The sequence below is a fragment of the Talaromyces rugulosus genome, chromosome I (genome assembly GCF_013368755.1).
Source record: "Talaromyces rugulosus chromosome I, complete sequence".
Classification (NCBI taxonomy): domain Eukaryota; kingdom Fungi; phylum Ascomycota; class Eurotiomycetes; order Eurotiales; family Trichocomaceae; genus Talaromyces; species Talaromyces rugulosus.
In genome coordinates, this window is record NC_049561.1 from 1,764,617 (window position 1) to 1,779,042 (window position 14,426).

The window sequence follows — 14,426 nt, forward strand, 5'->3', positions numbered from 1 at the left end:
AATTTAATAATAATCCTAGCCAAGGAGCCATTCCTGTTGTGGTTTCTGGTGGGGACGCGCTCGATTGGCATGGGGCGCCGCCGCCCGTCCTCACCCCGCCCGTAACGTATTATTATTACATACTGTTCTGTCTGTCATCTCGACGATTTTTCTCCTCGACTCTTCTCCCCACCAGATCTGATCACCACCCTTCCACCACCCCCCAAAAGGCACACAGCATCGCCTGTGTCGTGGAGTTATCGCCGCGGCGCTTTTGCTACTACGCTTCGCTCTCACGCTTTGCGCCTCGCTGCCCTGATGGACCGCGAGACCACCACCGCGACCACCACCTCCGATACGGCCACCGGCGGCCTCGACTCCAGCTTCCTCGATCGCTGGGATCTCTCCAGCAACCAGAACCACGCCAATCCTCCTTTTGCCTGGGACAAACACGCGCTCGACAACTTGCCCGAGTTGGATCCCTACCAGGACTCCAACGAGGGCGATGCCGAGCTGCTCGATTTGATCTCCGCGCAGGGCCCGCCCAGTCGCGACAGCCTCATCGACTCGGCCAGCCTTGACTTTAGGTTTGTCATGCCTTCTTAACTTCATCATGTTGTTTTTTTTTAATATATATTGTAATTCTGATTATGGATTCTCTGCCAGTGGCTCTGTCGGCCTGTCAGACGGCGTCAGCTATATTGGCGGCACCTTCAGCCCGCAAACACACCCCACCGTCGACGACTCGTCGCTCGCCGACAATGTCTGGAACCAATTCCAGCTCCCCTCGAACATGGGGCTGGTCATGCCTTTGGACGCGACCTACGCGAACAACTACACAAAAGAATCTGCCGATCCGAACGAGGCCGTGATTATTGACGATGGCGAGCTGGGAATGCGCGGCATCTATCCAGACTACCACCATCACCACCACCAACAGCAGCAGCAGCAGCAGCAGCAGCAACATGCCCTGTCATCCTTTCACCAGATGCACTCGTCGGTTCCCTACGGCAACGCCAGATGGCAAGATCAGAACCCGTTCGTCCAAACCCACTTTCCCATCTCGCCGCCGCTGGAGGCCCAGCCCGAAAAAGACTTTCGGATGAACCACCAGCAGTGGTTTACCAATGCTGAGCTGCCCCAGCCTGCCAAGCTGTCGGATGAATACTCTCGGCTGTCGCAAGATCCGTCTGCATACAGCGATGCCCAGCCTGTAAAGCTGGAAGATGCAAACAGTTCACGCAGCTCGTCGGTGCCCGAGAACATCTCGTCCGTCTTTGATACCTATTCGATCGGCACGAGCGATATCTCCACTGGCGCAGAACACTCTGTCAAAGATGACTTGTATGTCGTTGATTATGACGAGCCTTCTCCAAAGGACGATGCCGCAGAGACATCCCCCAAAGTCAGTGGCTTCATGGTTAGTCAGGACGCGTCAGACATTTCATCCGATTCTCTCGAGGATGAAAACCAAACTATTCCTGCCTCTGGTCCGCGACGTCCCCCTGCCTCCGTTATACGTAGACGCAAACAGCGAGGCTCGGTCGCCAGCATTGAGCAGATCCATAATCCACGGCCACTGCAGATTGTCCAAGAAGATGGTCTGGGCGGTGCCATATCCTCTGAAGATTTTGTATCTCCGCCGCGAGGTGCCCGTCGCAAGGGTCCTCTGACTATCGTGGGCCGGGCCAATGCCGGCTTGCGGCGAAAGAACAAGGATACCTGCGTGCAATGCCGTCTCAACAAACGCAAGGTAAGTCAAGTTTTCGTTACTAATTATAGCTCATATTTACTAATTCTTGATAGTGTGATGGCAGCGCTCCTTGCGATGCATGCCGACCGACTCTTCATGAACAGCCTTGTGCGCGCGCTTGCTTTACCAATATTGTCGAATATGGCACTTGTAATTACATATGTAGGTAGCTCCTTTTGAGTTTTCCAATTTCCCTGTTTACTAACGTATACGACAGCTCAACGGGCCATCAACCACATCACAAAGGATGGACTCGACCAGAGGGTGCGAATCGAGATTCCATCCGCATTCGATCTTCAGCGTCTTCTCTCTTTCTTGGGCGAACGACGCGGTAAATTCAACATTCGCGCCAGCCAGTCGTGGGGATCGCTGTATGTCTTGGATCTGGGAGAGACGTACAAGTTCTTGAAAGGGTTGAGCGACTACAGCGACAATTCGCAGTCGACTTTCCTCGAGTTTATTGACCACCGCATCATTGACTCCAAGGACAAGTCCAAGAACTGGCTCAGCTGTGTAAAAGATTGTGATCCCATGAACAACGTCTATGTAAGTTTTTCCCTCTCTTCGTGCTGGCTCGATCTAATGCGTGATACAGCAACTTCTTTCTCAATGGAACAACATGCCAAGTCGGGCCTCGTACAGCTTTGTGTCGTTGGACGGGACATCTGAAGACCAGCTGATGGATGTCAGCAACCCGGAAGACCGCAAGGACATTCTCCTCGCAGCCCAGTTGTCTCGTATCTTCTGCCGCATGCTCGAGGTGGAAGGCTTCCGCAAGCTAGAACGGGACTTTTATAACATCAAATGGAAGCGCATCTCGCTCGACGCGCATTTGCGATTCCTCGAGGAGCTTGGCCACATTCTGCTGTCCCTGCGCTGGCGCGTGTCCTGGTGGCGGCGCCTGGGTGACGGCGGCCAGAGCCCAGATCCGAGCCAGCAGCACTATGTCGACCGGGTGGACCATCTCTGCCAGATTCTCTATGTGTACTACACGAGCGTTCTCGCCAAGCTCCCGGCATGGACAGCCCCGGACCGGCTGAAGGGGAAATGGTCTCGGTATGCAGACACTGAAAAGGACATCTGGGACGACTTTCCGGCCGACAGCTCGGAGAATGGGTTCTACCAGTGGATGGCTCACGGCCAGGAACTGATCGAGCAGGCCGGTAGTCCACACCACGTGTCCAGCCGAATCTCGAAAGCTTGATTGATGTTTTTTTGTTTTTGTTCTGATTGAAATTTGGAAACCTTGAAAAAGAAGGAGGGCGTTGTAGATATACCCAGGGCGAGATTTTGATTTTATTTGGCGTACGAGTTGGTGACTAATGACTGATGATTGTCCCCGTGAATTTTTTTTTGTTGGAGGTTTTTTCTTTCTTTTCGCAATGACATGAATTTTTCGAATTTTTTTGATTCTTCTTCTTGTTTGATAATTCATAAACATGATACATACATTATTTGATGATGAAATTCCATTATTTAAAACGCCTGCCAAACTTAAAACCATTTCCCTTTATTTTATTTTTTTATAAAGTGATCACTTTTTATTAAATTCCGCCCTCTTCTCCTTCATCTTCTCCTTCTTTGCATTCGCCAGCAACTCGAGATGCCCCGCGCGCTGGGCCAGACTGTGCTCGGTTCTGGCGGCCATGCCCGAGGAGAGCTTTTTCATGGTGTTGCGCTGTTTTGCGATAGAGGCCTTTTTGGGGGCGATGACGCGAGGACCGACTTTTGAGGAGGATCTATTTGAAAAGAAGAAAAAAAAGGCGTTAGTCATTGTGTCTAGTGTAAAAAAATGTCGGCGAGAAGGGAAAGAAAAGAGGGTGGTGGTGGTGGTTACTTTTTGGTTTGTTTTGACTTTTTGAGGGCGCCTTGGGGCATGATTGCGGCGGGTATGACAAAGCGATTCTTCTGAGAAGAATCCTCTGTTTGGTGAATTGGTGAATAGGTGAGAGACGAACAGGCGATGCTGGTTGAAAAGGTTCGTTTTGTTGTGTCGAGTCGGCGAAAATCCTTATCGGCGGACGGGCTTATCGGTCACGTGATCCGCAATAAAGACACTCGACGGTTTTTTATGATTTTGTTTTTTTTTTTAATTTTAGCATGATTGTATATTTACTACTAGCACTACTATAAATTTACGGGGCACTCTACACAGATTATTCTGATTTACTCTGGACTGAGAGTCTGTTTCAAGTTAGCTCGTCCGGCGACTCGGCGGAAATGAGGGCCGCCAAGTGGGCCGAGGGGAAATGGAGTCTTGGAGTCAGACAACAGTGAAAGAAAGGGGTTGTCGTTTCACTATGTCATTGTTGTCTGGTTGTCGTATGGACAAAGGACTTGGCTAGCAACTCCGTACGTTATTCTTGGACTTATTTACATGTGCATATGTACATGTAGTATTTAATAGTCCCGCAGACAGGCTTGGCATGTTTTTTTTCATAATCACTTTTATTTCCCTGGAATTCTATCAAATGTCTTCTTCTGACAGAATCATTCAGAGGATATTATTCTCCATCCTCGGTGCAATAAGCAATTCAACTTGTTTTCATGGGCTTCCAGTCTCCCGGACTCTCCGGACTTCCAACATTGAGGTCTAAGTAGAGCCTAAAACATTAGTGGCAGCTAGCCAGGCTTGCTATAGGCCCAAAACAGCTGCGTGGATCGTTGCTTGCAGTAGACTTGTCTGTAGCTCCGTAACAACTGGAGGCAAAATGGGGACACAAACAAACATCCGTTTCTGCTCAGCTCTTCTTCTCACCGTACTTTGTAAACATATATTCATTCGCCCATTTGACTTTTGCAAAACCATCAATCCAATTCAATCTGTCCAGCGCATTCGAGTTGTTGAGCTATCGAGTCAATTATCGATTGCCAATTACTATTCCAAAAAAAAATCATATACCCCGCGGATCATCAGAAAGAAAAGGGAAGCTCGGCCGGGTGCTGTCACATTCCCTCGGTACAACCGCGGAATGCCCATTTTTTCACATCGACCATACCATGGACCTGCGTCGCTTTTCTCCCACTTCGTCATCACCTGTCAATAATAATCCCTCTTCATCCCCTCCTCCTCCGCCACCTTTGTCTGATCCATTTCGTCTGCAGACGCGCCGTCTGCAGCTGAGAAACGCACGGTTTCGCGGTGCTCACATCTCCCCGCGCAAGACCAGCAACAACAATACTGCCACTACTCGTCTCTCGTCATGGGGCTCGTTGTCGACAGGCTCGGTTGACAAGGAAAATCAAGAAGAAACCAATACTGCCCAGAAAACCGGTTCGGTTCGGAGAAGAGTGAGCATTCTGCAGGAATTGCACGATTCTTCTTGTGCCTCCTCGCAACGCGGCCGAACGAAATCACGTCGCTCGTCGGTTTCGCATCTTTTCGTCTCAGCTTTGGATGATAACAACGACTACGACGAGTTCTCACTGCCCTCGACAACAACCCCATATTACAAGTCCGTGTCTACCAGGAATTCGTCCCCGGCGTCCATCTTCGAAGACCATGATCCCGACTTGTACCGAGATCGAGGCTCCCCGATATCGCTAAACGCCGCTCGGCGAAAGAGTCGCGACGCAACCGCCGCCCGCTACACGGCCGATCGATATATCGAACACCTGGAGACCCAGCTAGCAGCCGTGCAACACCGACTCAGCCCCATGCAGGCGTCAACGTCACAGTCTCAGGTGTCGAGACTCCGGTCTCTGAGCGCCGAGATCAAGGTGCTCCGCCAGGAATTGTTGGAATGGGACGACAAATTCGACGCTCGTGTCGACGAGGAAGTGTCGCTGCGCAGTGAAATCGAGAGCAAACTGAAAACAAAAATTGTCTTCCTCGAGGGCCAGCTCGAGGAAAGCGCGTACCGGATCAAAGAACTCGAGTGCGAACGTGACATGCAGGCCCAGAAACTGCGAAATGTGGAATCTCTGCGATCGACGAATCGAGGACTGGAGAGGCGTGTCGATGTGCTGACCGAGCTTCTTGCGCAGTCGCCGACAAGAAGGGAACAACCCCAAACACCGGAATTCTCGCCAACGCGCAGTCCTGGGCCCCGTCTGGCAAGGCCTAGGTCCATGCTCCCGTCTGTGCCAGCGCTCACGGACGTTATGTATCAACCTCTGGTTGCGCCCGTTGATGCCGAGGCAGAAGAGAACAACAACTATGAGCCGGATACCCCGGATCTGATTCCTGACGATTCCACCATGGCTTCTTCACCCGTGTCCAAGTCACAGCGGTCTTCGACGCTATCCCAGATCTCGTCGATATCTTCGCAGTGGAGCGTCCCGCTGCCTTTTTCTTCTGAGCTGCAAGGACGAACACCAAGCCGGCCTCGGAATATGCGTCGGTTCCCCTCTGGAACATGCACGCTGAAGCCACTGATCCTGCCGACAACGGCAACCCCGGCTATCGAACCGGGTCGACGAGGATCCCAGCAGTTTGAAGACCCACACTCTTCTCTAATGTTCAGCCCAACATCGGACCCTGCTGACTACTCCCCGGATATCATCACGCATGGGACATGCCTTGCCCAAGAGGAAACACTGGCAGCGCTAGAAGGCCGAACATCCTACTATCAGACCTTTGACGAAGCTATGTTGTTGGGCCACAACGACGATGACTACAACAACACCACCGGACCCCCGCTGGCTGCTCGCGCTCGCAGATCAGACTCGGGCGCCAGCAGCAGTCGATACTCGAGAATGTCCATGTACCAAAACTCTCGACCTTGTTCGTCTTATTCGACAGCAGACGATGATTTTTCGCCGTCGGTGAATAGATTTTCGTCACAGAGTAGACTGTCTATGGCGAATACGCCGATTGGACGTCGTCGGTCCAAGGGCAATGACCGCACGCCAAAGGCCTTTGAGAATAACAACAAGACACATCATCTATCAAAAGTGCACGAAGAGGAACCAACAGCTCGCCAGACCTCTGAAAATTCAGTCGCAAAAATGGAGAGTATCTTTCACGAAATGAAAACAGTCTTTGGCGCCATGGCACACCGCATTGTCGCGCGCGTGTGGCAGGGCAGCATGATGCGAGCCGGGAAATTCTCCTGGTGGATTCTGAGTATTCTGCTGGGACCACAGCGTCGGGATGAATGGCTCAAGGCGTCGTCGCTGAGGAAACGAGCTCGCGAATGGGATGATTTCCAGAGGCAACAGCAACAAAGGCAACAGCAACAACAGCAACAGCAACAACCTCAACCTCAAACCGTCGCCTCTTTTCCTTCGAATGGAAGTAACAAGGTCGGCCATACGCTGTCACTGTGGGCCAAGTTCTCAGTGACGCTGGCTGTGGCTGTTGCTCTGGCTATACGTCATGGGCCGGGCACGTTATTGTTAGAGGATCCGCCAGTATCATCGAAAAATGAACAAACTGATGATGATAAGAATAACAACAACAACAAAAACGACGGCAAAACCGGCAAAACCAGCCCAGAGGATATCGACCCTGTCCAAGACACTCCCACTACCACTATTCCAACTACCAACGGGCATCCTGTGTTGTGGACTCGACCTCTGACAATCGAAGACTTTCTCACTGGCTAAAATCACCACCTCCTATTTTATCCACGGCAGCATACATATTAATAACGACTCTTTGCACGACGACACGGCTTACTAATACCACGACCTTTTTATCCCCTTTTTTTCTTCATTCCTTCGCTTCGTAAATGTATTTATTCTTATCTTTATTTAAACTAGATAGAACTAGGCAGACAGACAAAAATAAACAAACAAAAATTGAATTCTATTTTTTTAAGCCCCTTTTAAACTCTGTACATGCAGTTTGCGTTGTGTCGAGTCTCGTTAACTAGGTAATGGTTGAGATTTACCGGATTCGGTAATTCTTTAGGGTTTCGGACCCGCCAATCCAGACATGGGACTGGGTCCAGCATCAAGTTATTAACCAGCGAACCACGTTACTAACGTCATGGTTAATAGTTGAATATAATAGTTTTACTACGTACTACAATTACAGTCGACAAGTCAAAGAGTAAGGAAGAGAAACTTCATAACGTCTATGCAATCCATCAGGGGTGTGTTTGTATATGTATACATGGGGTATGTCAGTACACGCAAGTCATAAGTTTCCAGTGAGGAAAGCAAACCAAGAAAAAACATGAAAAAAAAAAAAAAAATATCACAAGTAATTAATTAAAACAGAAAAAAAAAAGCTCTTGTCGTTTCGTGACAGTAACCCAATGATATTTTGGTAGGAAACGAATCAAGAAGACGGATTCGAATCCGGATGTTTTTAAGATGGACACAATCAATGGACACTTGTGGGAACGAATCAACAAAGAGCAAATTTTTTGTCGGTCTAGACTCAACACTTCTTTTCAAAAGAAGAAAAAAAGAAAAAAGTTATAGACACGAAGAAAGATCAAAAAAAAATAACAAAAAACAAAATCCCAACAAAAGCTTTAAGCAAGCCTAGCCGATAATTTAGAAAGCCAAGAGAGCGGCAACACCAGCAATGGCACCAATAGCACCGAAGCTGGCCATGTTGTGGTCAGCACCGTTGGTGAATTGAGGAGGAGCAGGGCCAGTGGTGGGGATGGTGGAAGGGCTGGGGAGACCAGTGGTACCGACGGAGGTGGTCCAGGTAGGAGGGGGGGTGGCACCGCCCTCAGGGCACCAGGTGGTGGTGGCAGTGACGGGGATAACGACAGTCGACGAGGGGATGGGGATAACGCTGCCAGATGGGCTGGAAGGACCAGAGGGCTTGGGCTTGGAGCCAGCGAGAACGCCGAACTGGGTGGTGTACTGGTAGCTCTTGTCGGAGTAGTCGACGAGCATGATGCCGTATCCAGAGGAAGAGTCGGCGCTGGGGGTGAGGCCGAAAGGAACCCAGGCGAACTTGCCCGAGTTGGGGATCTTCTCAGCAATGGTGAGAGTGGGCTCGCAGTCGGTCGAGGGGCCCTTGCACAGGACAAGAGCAACGGGACCGGCGCTGGTAGGGTTCCAGGTGATGTCGAACGACTGACCCAGGGTGACCGGGTTAGTGGTGCTGGGCAGAGTCAGCGGGTTACCGCTGGGAGCAGCACCGCTGGCAGCAGGGTTCTCGAAGGGAGTCGGGAAGGTGTAGGCAGAGGCAACGGCGATGACGCCGGCGGCAGCAGCGAAGAAACGCATCTTGATGAGATTTGGAAGTTTTTGTTTGTTTTTGTCTTAAAACGGTTGGCTTTGGAAAAGCGGAAAAGGTGATTCGACTGAACGAAGGAAGTCTGTTTAAATAGCTGGTTGTTTTGTCAAAGAGAGACTGAAGTGAGAGACACTTTCAAAAGGTTGATAGAGAGCGAAGTGGTGGCTGTGATGCTAAAAGAAGAAGAGGAAGAAGGAGAGAAGCTGAAGCAGGGCTTGGAAGCGACGCAGTCTTAAGTAAGACGGGCAGCTGCGCCCCTCGTCTTGGGTCGCGGTACTGGTACTGGGCACAACGTCTTGCTTGTTTGCCCGCTCCGGTAATTTTCGCCCGCAGCGGGCGGGCCCACTGTGGAGACAATGGTGGCCAATGGCAGCGCGTAATGATAGAGGCTGAATGCCTCTAAATTACGCGCTAGTACCGTATCCAGACTAGTAAATGTTACTGTCACGATGCTCGCGGTCCCAGCCCTTGTTAGCCCCTGTTAGCCTTTCTTAGTCCGGCTTAGTCCCTGTTAGCCCCGTGTTAGTACCTGGACAACTGGGCCACCGCATCATCATGCTAATTAAAGGTCCCCTCATCTTGGCGTTGGGGCCTGCCTGTTGTTGCACCACTCGCTGTTGGCCTGTTGGTCCTGTTCCTGACTAGACTACGGCGTCTCCACGAGTCCACGCCCTGATTCGTGTGCCTGTGATTGTGCTGCTGATTCCTGACTGCTGACCGGCCTGACAGTGACAGACTCGTCGATCCTAATGTCTACAAGTATACCGAGTACGTACTACTACTACTTAGTACTTTACTACTGTCTCGCGAGTTTTGTGGTCTGTCTTGTCCAATGTCCACATTCCCTCTTCTCCTCCCACAAGCTGGGACTAGGGCATGGCATTCCGAGACATGGTATGCGACTATCCGGTTTGCCTCTGGAGTATCCGTAATTACTGTCCAACTCTGGACTCCTCCGGTCTTACTCCTCGTGCCATGTGGGCCGGTACATTGTGCTGCAAGACACAATCCAATCGATTGCTACAAGCTAGCATGCTAGCAATGTCTAGCATCTGCTTAGCACGCTGCTAGCAGGGAAACCGTGCCCCGCATCTTGATTAATTCAATTATTAAACAAGAATAACGATATCGTACACGCGCAGCCAACCAAGGCAGCTTCCAATGATCCATTAATTTATTTAATTTTAATAATTTACTAACAAGTTATTATTAGACGGTAGCTGACTGCTCGGCCGGAGCCGAGTTTCCCCCCCCCCCCCTTCTTTGGTCAGCTCGATTAAAATCCTTCTCGCAAGGTAAATCGTAATTAATTATTATTATTGCGCGGAAACAGACACCGCCAAATAATCCAGACTGTATGTATTCCTAGTCTTTAGGCGGTGGCCGATCTCAGACGATCCCCCTGAGTTTGCAGTTTGGCGGCCCCCCCGCGGTGATGATCGCAATGATCGAAAGAATATGCCCATATGGAGACTTGCTAGTTAGAACTTAGCGGCTGCTTGTCTTCTCCTGAGTTCTTACTTTTATTCAAGCAAATAATATTAATAGTACTATCGCGTACGGAGTACATGTCTATTAATAATAATTCCCGGCGAAGATGACACCGATTGTGCTCGGCTATCAATATATCAATATTACTAGCAGAGCCGCGGCGCCACTTTGCCTGAATCTGGTTAGAGCTTAGGGCTATCCTGTCTCACCGATAGCAGAAGCAGACTATCACTATCGGTCTTCGATGCCTTTTTTTTTTGAATATGCAACACCGGTCAAGTCAATATTGATTGGTTGCTTGACAAGGTATTAACTACTCCTAATTCATTCTCGTTCTTCGAGTGATATCAGTATGTAGATTCGGTACTACGTATACTTTGTACAAGTATGAAATGCGCTGCCCAGGGCCCACTAAACATTCTACACTAAATACACTAAAGTAAAGTAGATAGTGAATAAATGATAATTACTAGATCCTTATTTCTCCTAAAGTTGTTTTCCAATGGGTGTTGTTTCGATAATCACATTAATGATCAAATTTATAAATGAAAGATACACACAAGTAGTATGTAAATCTTCTTTGCTTCTAATCTTTTGTGATAAACTCTTCACAACAGGTCTTTCTAGATCCGTTAATAGGTAGAACCCACCACATCATATCTAGAGTGGATAGGTTCCCTGCTGTTGGGATGCGCTGTTGGGACGCGTAAAAATGCTGTTTGTCGAATGTAAACATCTGCAGTGGCTAGATTCTGTGTCTTTGCCGTTGCACAATTGGAATGTTTGAAGCTGTTGTCCTAGTTCATGTATCTACTGGCTTATTTTATTGAGTTTTTGATAGTGTGCAGTTATGCCTTGTTGTGTCGCATTTAGTTGCTGTTGAATTGCAGTTATCTTCGACTGCACTTCATCCACTTCTTGGTAATCCGGATTTGTTTCTTGTACCCGAGGGTCGGTTTTATTCGTTTTTTGTTGCAGTTCATTTTCAGATGTATCTATCTATTATCATAGCGTTAGTATTAGCTTGTTTATTTGGCAAAGTGTTATTTTAATCATAGTTGTGTACCTCTTCATCGGTTTCAGTGATCTCCTGCTGCTTTTCATCAACTTGTTGTAGCTGGGATACGCTCATTTCTGGCTGCGATTCATCTTCAGATGTATATATCTATGTATTTAAAAAAAAAAGGAATATATATTGATGTTAGTTGATGAATTTAGTAGAAGTGATTTTAACGAGATTTATTTGTATTTACATACCTCTTCACCTTCGTCCAACAAAAACGTAACGAGATTAAGGTCGATCGTGACCTTCATCTTTCTAAGAAATCTTCAAAGCGAAGAAACCCAAAGATTAAATATGTCGAGGCGGCGGTGATGTCAAAAAAGATGATGAGAGGATACTGCACAAAAAAAACTACCAAAAAAATTGAAGGATAGGGCTTTCCTTTATACATGTATTGGAGAAGTTGTGTTCTACACCTACTTACTGAAAATACCCGGGAGATGTAAAACAAAGTTGATAATAACCATGAAGAAAAGCCTCGATTCTTTGTACACGCTATTTATTAGTCAACACCAAATAGTTGATACGCTTTCCTTGTCCATTGAGATGAGTTAGATTTGTAATCAGCTATCTACAAGAAAATCTCCATTTCTGACACAAAGCAAAATAACAACCCTTATTACGTATTTTTGTTTCTTGTCCCAAATATAGGAAATTGCTTGTCTTGCTGTATATATAGATGTGTTACGTTGACAGCCGCACCAAAATAAATACCAGAGGTGCCGGGGGCGGTCAATGTATGGTTTATGACAGGCGCAAATATCAATCGATTGATTTTATAAATGTTAATACTTCAATTTCATATGAAATGTTCCGCTTAGATTACTATTCATGTTAGAAATCGCTTGCATTTTTTTTAATTCTAATTACAAACCGAAGAAACTGCAGTGAGGGTTGGGAGAGAAAAAAAAAGGATGGACTAAAAACGCCAGAAAAATTATGATGACCCATCATCGCCATTGGCGTTCGTTCTCCACCGGTTTTCTCCGGATTGCACAATCCCCAACTAGGCCTGCTGCTGCTGCTCGTGTTGATCTGTGAATCTCTTCAATTCATCAAGCAAGTCAAGAAATGCCAAGAATTCGTCCTCCCATGCGTGCTGTTTTGCTATGAGTTGCTTCATTTTGTGTTCTGCGTCTGCTCGGAATTCATTCAGCTCTTCTTGCAGCCTACGTGCCTGTTGGCTAACCACCGCTTGTTGGCGGTCGACCCTGTCCATGATCTGTTCAAATTCCTCAGTCGTGTCGTTGTTGTTATTGGTGTCGTTGTGGGCCATTTTGCTTTTTTCTTAACCCTTGAGATTTGCAAGTGTTGAAAAAAAGATAGGGGGGTGGAGGAAATAGGCAGAGGGAGATGGTGAGGAAGAAAGAGGAGAGGAGGACAAAGAAAATAGTTAAAAACTTTTTTAAATATCAATGTCTGCCTCAGGCCGATATATGGCCAAACATTTTAACAAAGAAATTTTTTTTTTCTGAGCCACAAATTTTGTGAATTAGCTGACCCAGAGGCTCAATGCTAATTCACCAGATTTGGGTGTCAAGATGTCTAAGCTTTTCCCAAGCACGTCCGAGTCCAAGCCCTAACCATGAAACCCAGACAGAAGTCAATAGGCTCATCAGTACATGGGTGATAAATTCCTCGAACCTTTAGTAAACAAAATGCAAAGAATAATGGCATAGATTTGAGAGATCTTTTGGGCAATGAATTACAAAGGGAACATTGAAGGGCCTGCTTGACAAAGAACCAGTTACCCAGCACTGGCACTGAAATTACCACTAGACAGCATCTCATCCGGCTCCCCAACCACCCTCTGCCCATGTAGATAGCCCTCTTCTTCAACAGCCACCTTGTCCGTTTCGCTACCGGCATACTCTTCGCCATCCCGGACATACCATTTTGCAAACAGGTCGTTTTGGATCCAGATTACTTTTCCCATTGCTTTGACCAGTGCAATTTTCCGATATAGCTGAAGGCGCGGATGGGACAGAATTGCCTCGGTGAAGGTATCTTGAATGAAGGAGAGACAGGCCCCAATGTGGATGTATTCGACGTGCAGGGGATGTTGCCGCCCTTGGCCGACGTGCATCATGCTGAGAAAATTAGCACATAACAAAACCTAAACTGTGTTGAATCGAACTCACCCGACTTTGTCGAGATACTCCCAGAATTCCATCTTGCTTGGATCGGAGCAAAGTTTGACCAAGTAACCCCTCAAAAACATCTTTCGATGCATAATCTGCGGGCTATCCTCGCTGGGGAATTCGTCGAGCGGACCTTCGAAGCTGGTGCTCCTGGTTTGGAATGCTCGCGCCGTGATGTCGTATTGCAAAAGTTTGCGGTATACGATATTGACGATAGCGGGGATGAGGGCTTTGACGTATTTGGATCCATTGATCAGGGCTTCAATGTCGTCTGCGGCAGTGAGTGGAACGGAAGAGAGAAGGATACCGGGGAAAGGCAGGAGGCGTACTGGAGCTAAAGTCGAGAAAGGTGTGTAGATAGTGAATTCGGCTTTCGAGGTTGACGTAGAGCTCCTTTCGATCAATGTGGTGGAGTGCACGCGGCCATTCTTTCATCGGACATGTGGCGGGAGCATTGGTAGGGGCATCTTCCGCGTTGTCTGTAGGAGAGGGCATTTTGAGAATGAGGTTTCTTGCTCCATGAGTATTGATCGTTGTGAGACAGGTGGACCTATAAATGGCGGCAAACGCAGATGCATCACATGGTGGCGGCTCAAGCTAGATGTCAAGCATCATACGACAAACTGGAGTGCATAGAAGCGCCGTAGAATATTCAATAATGGCTCTCTCAAAGCAACCCCTGTCAAATCCATCGCGTGGCGTGATATCTAGGATAACTTCGGATATCGGCGATAACGCGGCACGGGTCTTTCCGACAGCACGACGCAATCCAGGGCTCGTTATAGAGTCAGCTGAACCGTGGGAAACACAGACAGTCAGACCATGGCGCTGGGTTGGGGCCAACTCTAT

The 14,426-nt window shown here is 48.1% G+C and overlaps 7 protein-coding genes across 7 annotated transcripts; 2 read left to right on the forward strand and 5 right to left on the reverse strand.

Annotated features, from left to right (window-relative positions):
• Positions 1–297: 297 nt before the first annotated feature.
• On the forward strand, positions 298–2,936 carry TRUGW13939_00593 (uncharacterized protein; the record flags this gene model as incomplete). Its single annotated transcript, XM_035483800.1, has 5 exons — positions 298–566; positions 646–1,732; positions 1,786–1,894; positions 1,950–2,278; positions 2,328–2,936. The coding sequence occupies 5 exons, from the start codon at positions 298–300 to the stop codon at positions 2,934–2,936; spliced, it is 2,403 nt and encodes an 800-aa protein (XP_035339693.1).
• A 330-nt stretch (positions 2,937–3,266) lies between these two features.
• On the reverse strand, positions 3,267–3,610 carry TRUGW13939_00594 (uncharacterized protein; the record flags this gene model as incomplete). The annotated part of the gene is made up of 2 exons (XM_035483801.1): positions 3,267–3,471; positions 3,570–3,610. 2 exons carry the CDS (start codon positions 3,608–3,610, stop codon positions 3,267–3,269), a joined length of 246 nt encoding a protein of 81 aa, XP_035339694.1.
• A 1,122-nt stretch (positions 3,611–4,732) lies between these two features.
• Positions 4,733–7,282, forward strand: TRUGW13939_00595 (uncharacterized protein; the record flags this gene model as incomplete). Its single annotated transcript, XM_035483802.1, has 1 exon — positions 4,733–7,282. The coding sequence occupies one exon, from the start codon at positions 4,733–4,735 to the stop codon at positions 7,280–7,282; it is 2,550 nt and encodes an 849-aa protein (XP_035339695.1).
• A 900-nt stretch (positions 7,283–8,182) lies between these two features.
• On the reverse strand, positions 8,183–8,872 carry TRUGW13939_00596 (uncharacterized protein; the record flags this gene model as incomplete). The annotated part of the gene is made up of 1 exon (XM_035483803.1): positions 8,183–8,872. One exon carries the CDS (start codon positions 8,870–8,872, stop codon positions 8,183–8,185), a length of 690 nt encoding a protein of 229 aa, XP_035339696.1.
• A 2,311-nt stretch (positions 8,873–11,183) lies between these two features.
• On the reverse strand, positions 11,184–11,687 carry TRUGW13939_00597 (uncharacterized protein; the record flags this gene model as incomplete). The annotated part of the gene is made up of 3 exons (XM_035483804.1): positions 11,184–11,372; positions 11,440–11,538; positions 11,631–11,687. 3 exons carry the CDS (start codon positions 11,685–11,687, stop codon positions 11,184–11,186), a joined length of 345 nt encoding a protein of 114 aa, XP_035339697.1.
• Positions 11,688–12,442: 755 nt separating this feature from the next.
• TRUGW13939_00598 (uncharacterized protein) lies at positions 12,443–12,712 on the reverse strand (the record flags this gene model as incomplete). Its single annotated transcript, XM_035483805.1, has 1 exon — positions 12,443–12,712. The coding sequence occupies one exon, from the start codon at positions 12,710–12,712 to the stop codon at positions 12,443–12,445; it is 270 nt and encodes an 89-aa protein (XP_035339698.1).
• Positions 12,713–13,183: 471 nt separating this feature from the next.
• On the reverse strand, positions 13,184–14,072 carry TRUGW13939_00599 (uncharacterized protein; the record flags this gene model as incomplete). Its single annotated transcript, XM_035483806.1, has 3 exons — positions 13,184–13,526; positions 13,578–13,848; positions 13,907–14,072. The coding sequence occupies 3 exons, from the start codon at positions 14,070–14,072 to the stop codon at positions 13,184–13,186; spliced, it is 780 nt and encodes a 259-aa protein (XP_035339699.1).
• Positions 14,073–14,426: the final 354 nt, after the last annotated feature.